Genomic DNA, 7181 nt, shown 5'->3' on the forward strand with positions numbered 1-7181 from the left:
TGTGTGAGCAGCAATGGGCCCTGGCTACAGCTCATTGGTTTGAATTGTGCGGAGATGAAAAATGCAAGTGCTGCAGGCGGGAACAGGAGGGAGAGAAATGTGACTACAGACATCAAACTTTCCGTCTTCTGCTGATGACCTCATGTTTTCATTTTCTCCTCAAATACAGGGTCTGACCTCGACTTATATGGGACATTTAACCCTCGCTATGACTTTTCCACAGCATCGTTGAAGATCGTTCGAGATCATTTTGGAAATTGACGACCAAAACAATGTGAATGAGTGACTGGACAGGGAACATTGACAAGTGTGTAGCATGCGGATGTTTCATTGAAAGTAATAATGAGCCATGGTCATGAGATTCTTCCTTTGCATCTTATGCCGGAAAACAGTTGCAGGAAATGTGAGACAATACCGTAGTTTCCAGACTATAAATCGCTCCGGAGTATAAGTCGCACCAGCCAAAAAATGCATGATGAAGACGGAAAAAAAAACATTTAAGTCACCCCGGAGTATAAGTCGCACCAGCCTTGACAACTACCTGGGCATGGAGGTGTAACTGTGCCGTTGACAAGCCTCTCCCGGCAGCATATTTTTCAAGCACCCATTTACAAACTCGTTCCTCTGGCTGTGGCCATCTAGAGCTTTTAGCCCGCGATTAGCTTTTTTTGTTTTCTTCATTGCAATAAGAGTAACCTCTACTCACTCAAAACTTTCTTTCTGCTTTTCTTTAGTACCGTTTTTGAATTTTCAGTGGTACAGGAGTAGCAAATACTGGTACACAAGCCTAGAGCAGCTTCTAGTGGTTGCCAGTGTGAAAATAACATGTGAAATTATACATTTCGATATATATAAGTCACACCTGAGTATAAGTCACATCCCCAGTCAAACTATGAAAAAAGTGCGACTTATAGTCCGTAAAATACAGTAGTTGTCAGAAGCTGTTTGAAAGATGTTTATGTGTTTTATGGGACCTTCATTTAACCAGAAAAGTCCCACTGAGATTTCAGAATCTCTTTTTCAGGGTTGTCCTGGCCCCAGAGGGAAAACCAAAGGAATCCTACACAGACAGAGATAACATGACATAACATCCCATTGCTGCGCCACAATGCCGCTAAAAAGAAGGTATGTGCTAATCAAAAGCTGGTGCTAAAAGTAAAATTTGAACCATCTAATTTTTCAATTTGGAGTTAATTACTGATCATTGAGTGTAGTGTGCCTCGTTTTACCTTCAATTATAAAGGAAAAAGTTAAACAGACGGCTCCTCTGGTCTCCATGTGTATCCAAAAACACCACTTGAGGGCCCTGCTCACCTATGACAAGTCAATAACACTATTTGTATTGCAATGCACCCAGTCCAGAAATGGGTAAGTCATAAAAGGAGCTTGTCACTGAAAGAACTAGTCAGTTAATGCAGCGGCTCACCACTAAGCCACTGGTGGATTACAAATCAGGGAGACTGGCAGCCAAAGGAGAGCCTGGACACTATCCAAGCTTCACTCTGATCATTTCTTTGAGCAACAAAGAACACAGGATTTGTGGATAGAAAATAGCCTGTTTTTATAAATCAGTCGACTGGCGTAATCTGTTTTGCCTAATGGAGGAGCATGAGGACTTTGCCGCTTGTTTTCTGGGTCGTCTCCCCGCAGCTGTATTGTTCTAACTTGACTTTATGCCATTTTCTTGGGATGCGCTGTGAAAGGCTGTGAGAAATTAAATGCAAACAAAGTAGGAACAGAGACAAGGAGAGAGAATGTCAGTGGTGGGAGGCGACAGCAATCCGCCCATACTGTTTATCATACATGACTTTCATTACGTCTGCAAATGCTGGGAGGAAGGGAAATGCCTAACGCAGCAGGAGGATGTCAAAAGAAGTTGTTCAGTGTGAGGAAATCGCAAAGTCTGCAATTATAGTGGTAAAGTATGTCCTCAGCGAACATACATACAAGCTTATCATGTGTAAAATCCTTGTAACCCTTTACAAATGTTCTGATTTCTGAACCGCATGGTGTTCATATTTCACTGAAATCTCAAGTGTCCAGGACGCATTTAAAGCATAAAATCACTTTTTCTGTGTTTTATATCAATATTCAACATAAACAGACGCATATCTTGCCTTTAACCAGAGTGTGTGACTTCAGTTGCCTCTCACTGTGCATTTTGTTTATACAGCAGTAAAAATGAATCCACTCAAGGCCAGAGCAGCCCACAAAAAGCACAGATGCACAATTGATTAAGACAATTTTCCTCCTATTTTTATATTATGCCAAATAAATCCTGGAAGCGCACTCCCTCAGTGCAACAGCCATTTTCTAAGAATTTTGTTAAATTAATTTAATCGGGTGCCGTTATTGTTGTTCGCGGTTTATGAATCCGCTGAAAGATTTTAAGGCGGTTAAAAACAAAATGTGACTAGTGGCAGAAAGGCACAGTTTTTCTGGTTTGTTTGCAAGTTTCTGAAACAATAATGCCAATGGGAATTTCTTAAGCCAATCAAAAAGTACATGACACACGAGTTTAGGCGATGAATGTCCGAGCCTTGGACATTTTGCAAGTGTGAGGAGATTTGAGATGTTTTAAAATCAAGACGCAGAAAAGTGCACATTTCAGAACACTTCCAGCAACACTTATTTAAAGGGGCTAGATGCAAGTTCATAATTGTATACTCACTACTGCCACCTCAGGCCTTATGTGTAACTGCAGCTTCTATATTAAGCTCGTGCATGACGGCACTTCAGACCCGAATTAACACCTTTTTGAGTGACAGTGCAGGATTTTAGAGGTAGTTGTGGTGAATAGGTCTGGGACCATGTAGGGGGAGGAAAGTACATCATTTTAACATTTTTAAACTCTGTATAGCCCCTTTAAGGATGGACATGATTTCTACATTATCAGGTTTTACCTAATGTTACTTTTGAAAGGTGTTGGGTACTTTACAGTTTTCCAAGTTAGGTAAATGGTATTGTGGAAGCAACAAGAACTGTCCAAATTGTAATGTTAAAGCCCTTTATAGACGTTAGAGTGAAATACAATTAGTATTACACAAACTATAAGCTTCAAAGAAATTATTTTAGTATCTGAATTAATTTTCCTCAAAGTAGTAGGTCACAAAAAAGCGTTTTCAGCATCCAAAAGCAAATAGATGCATGTCATGTGAACAAGCTCCAAACTTTGAAAAACTTATTGACAGCATAGATGAGAACAAAATGAAACCTTTATTTTGTAGAAGACAAAAACCTAACTATGCCTTCCCTTGATTCTTAAGGTAACTCCCAAAATCCCAGGAGACTTTTTGAACCCAACTCAGTTTTAGCAGCAATCAGTTCTTGGAACGTAACCAAAACTTTGTACAAGGATAGGGCTCCAGTGAAGGACATATCCACTGAGGCAGCTGGTCCATAAAAAGGGCAGGTTCCAATTTTCACTGTTTAACTTTGTGGACGGACTCTTTAATCAAAAGGAAGATTAAGCCTTGATACGGACATGTCTGCAATTCAAGAGCAGCAGTTTTCTTGGCATTTTGTTTTATCTGTAGTCTGCAAGTACTTTACTCCTTCCTTCAAATACCGCTTTTCAAAATGCACTCAAGATTCATGGTCAAAATGCAATGTTCACAGGCGTGGCAGCCAATCAGGAGCCTGCCTTTTCACAGCTGCAGCCGAGGTCAACCTAGGACATTATTTATGTTTTTTTGTCGCACACCAGCTACCAGCGCCACCTTCCTTCTCTCGCATCTCTTTTACAGGAAGCACAAGGACAACCATTACAGCAGATACATTTACATAGACACTTCTGGGCATTACACTTTTACAAATTCGAAGGAAGCTATCATTTTTAAACTATACATTCAGGGAAGAGGGATGCACAAGAAGAAAGCACGCAGCTTGTGCACACATACAAGACACACTTCCTCTATACACACACTTCTGATAGCTCTTGCCACAAAAATCCAGTGGAACCAATTACAGCTCAGCTCGCCTGGCAAATCAACTCACTTTTAACCCTCTCCTCCCAAAGTCTGGGAACAAAGTCTGTGCTGATGAACAATAACACAAAGAGCATGAGCCTTGATGGCCATTTTTTTCTGTTTGTGCCAAGGCAGCAGAGAGGGGAGAGGGAGGAGGACCGAATGGATGAGGCTACAGAGAGGAGACTATTGGGACACTAAAACTGAGAAGAATTTCTTCAGTTTATTTGTAATTACTGGTCATAATACAGCAGTAGCTAGACCTCCATCCATTAACGATATACACATGGTCAAAGGGCCCAAAACGGACCATTTAAAGCTTGTTTAAATGGTGTTCCCTCATGAACACACCTGGAGTTGGCAATTTTTGAGTCAATCTGTGTTCAATCCCTTTGATCGGAGCTCCAAATACTTGCCTCCACCTGCTGATGTCATAAAGTGGTATATTGAGTCTGAATGCCATTTCAGATAATGGATTTCTACTCGGCAAGCTCAAAATGACTTTCCTTTTCTTTCAAAACCAGGTTCAATTCAGTTATGACAGTTGTAACTTGAATAATAAAACCTGTTTCATGTTAACACTGTACAATGAGTGCATTACTATTCCGAGTGCTTTGTTAAGGAATGATGTATGACCAGGCTAATCATTCACGTAAAGGAGCTCCGGTGCACACTGTAACGTATCCCAGTTTAGAACAACTCAAACACTCACTTTCCTTAGAGACAAAAGCCTGGCATGCGTACACACACACACACACACACACACACACACACACACACACACACACTCTCACACCTCACCACAGATCGCATTTCATTGCAACACCAGTAAAGTTCCACTGGCACGAGGGAGTGAGAGAGGGAGTGTTAGATGGAGAGAGAGAGGAGAGGGGAGTCAGGAGCGATCGATAGGTGGCTCAATCTACTACTCAACTTTATCACCAACGCGGAAGATCCCAGTCGGAAAGCCTCCTGATAGCGCACCACACAGAAACACAGAAACACTCGCAGAAATCGCCTTGTCATGTGAATACACAGGCGGATCTTTCTCCAAGAACCCTTATACCATAAATACTTTTTTCATGTTTCTTTCTTCTTCACGTGGCTTTCTACAGCTGGCACTTGCCTATTAGCATGCTCCCTGTATGGTATAATTGATTTCTCGTACTCTCCTCATGTGTAAGTGTCATTCATAAGTCTGTGTGATGATTTGTTGGCTGGCGGGCTTGGCTCACTGATTGAGGAGACTGAAGTGTCCAGTGACCTATTTGTAGCACGGATACAAAGAGTCTGACAACCAAATCTGATTATAGCAACCGGACCAGGCGCCCCTTTCTGAAACCAGTGGTCTAAACCAGGCTCAACCTAAGCCGCCATTCATCCTCCTGCTTTTGGGTTCACGCCGGTAACCTTTATTCGAACCTGCGGGGGGTAAAACAACCAGCAAATTGTCACTCCTGCTGATGAACAGAAACTCGCGGAGACATTAACCGGGGAAGCAGAACCTGAACTCGTGACCTTTTTGCGCGGTAATGGAAGAGACAGAAGTTGAGTCCGACTACTCATTAAGTTGTCTGAACGAGTGGTTTTTTCGCTTGGCAACGGGGATAAGCGAAACTGACAGACCATAATGTAATGCTAAGCAGATGTGAATATGCCACAAACATGACCGAGCTGTAATACTCTCAAAGTCAGAAGATGCCACCTAGTCGGTGCACCTCGCAGGCACCTGGCTAGAGTTGAGAGAGGTGTTACAGGGAATCACTCAGCCCCAAACATAGCCCCCAACCCCTCCTCCCCCTTTCCTCAAATTACACTAGAGTGCTTATAACTAAACACTGGCAGGGAAAGGACAGACAGCCTATTAAAATAAGTGACCACAAGGGCAGAGGGAGAACGGAGAAGAGAATAGATTAGGATGAAACTGGGCAAGATACCATAAGGACAAGGGGTCACACGGAGGTACCTACCGGATGCCTGCCCTGAGGATACATGATCCCTGGAGAGGAGAGGCTGCCAGTCCGTTTGATGGCCAGGTTAGTGCCCTGGCCCTCCACTCCTCTGCCCTCCACTGGTTACTCTACTCTCACCGACACTCTTTACAAGTCCAAGTTCTTGCGGTGGGTTTGAAGTCCTCTCTCTCAGTGTCCTCTAAGGAGAGTTCCCGTTGACAAGCATTTAAGGGTCGCCTTTCTGCATTTGTCCAACGATGTCATGATAAAAGAGAGCAGATGTTTTGACCTCTTTTCCTTTGTGTTTCCCAAAGACTTCTCTATCTCTCTCTCTCTCGCTCAGTCTCTCTTCACCTTGTATTCCAGGCTCTGTGATCAGTCAAGGTCCACGCGTAGTGACATGACAGGGGTAATTTCATCCAGACAAGCCCTCCACCTCCGCTGTCTCTCCTCCCGCTCCACTCCAAGTTCCTTCACCTGCGTGTCCAAAGGCAAAACGTAAACATAAACTCACGCAGCTTTGTCCAAACAGTCTTCTTATGAGCTTTTCCCTCTCCTCTACAACCTCTGCTGACACGCTGAAGTCCTGACTACTGCCGCAGAAAGAAGGAGTAGAAGGAAGAGAAGAAGGGAGGGGAGAGGGAGTAAGAGCTTTGTTTTTAATCTAAATGTGGAAAAAAAGAAAAAAAAGAAACGCAAGAGGAAAGCAGGAAAGAACAGCAGGTCAGTGGAGGATCCAGCGGGCTTTTCAGCAGCAAGCCCTAGACTGTAATATATTGTGCCTGTTGGCTTCAACACAAACACGACAGGCTGCTAAAGCTCCTCTTAAGGTGGAGCCGAGTCCACACAGGAACAGCCAGTGACAGAGCAGCGGAGGGAGGAGGGAGGAGAGAGATGGATCCATTTTCAATTGTGGTCAGACACACAAAGCGATCAGTCATGCACAAAGCTCCGACTGATATGAATCGCATTCGCACAGACGCGCTGACACAAATACATGACAGCTTATGTGGACGCACTTAGCATTAGCACAGATACGCACACGCATAGATAGAGAGTAGGGGAAGGGGTTTATTACCCAGATCCACTCTCCTCATTAAAATTCAGGCTGCATGATTAGACGTCTTTATGATGACATTTAATTGCATAAAAGGCCAGGTGTAAACGCACTGAAGAGGCAGCAGTAACTTATCTAACTACTCAGAAATGCAATGAATCCAGATGTTTAGGAGTGGCACAAGTAGTCATCATCACTGCATTT

General features: G+C 43.2%; 1 protein-coding gene across 3 annotated transcripts in view; it reads right to left on the minus strand.

The window, feature by feature from the left end:
- tle2b (TLE family member 2, transcriptional corepressor b) overlaps positions 1 to 6697 on the minus strand; it is a 245645-nt gene extending 238948 nt beyond the window's left edge. For all 3 annotated transcript variants that reach the window (XR_013793773.1, XM_079574583.1, XM_079574582.1), the window contains exon 1: positions 5939 to 6697. Coding sequence is in view for 2 of the 3 variants with exons in the window: in XM_079574583.1 (XP_079430709.1) it covers positions 5939 to 5962 (24 nt within the window). In the remaining variant the exon portion in view is untranslated. The remainder of the gene's footprint in view (positions 1 to 5938) is intronic.
- Positions 6698 to 7181: the final 484 nt, after the last annotated feature.

Source organism: Gobius niger (assembly GCF_951799975.1).
Source record: "Gobius niger genome assembly, chromosome: 17".
Lineage (NCBI taxonomy): Eukaryota > Metazoa > Chordata > Actinopteri > Gobiiformes > Gobiidae > Gobius > Gobius niger.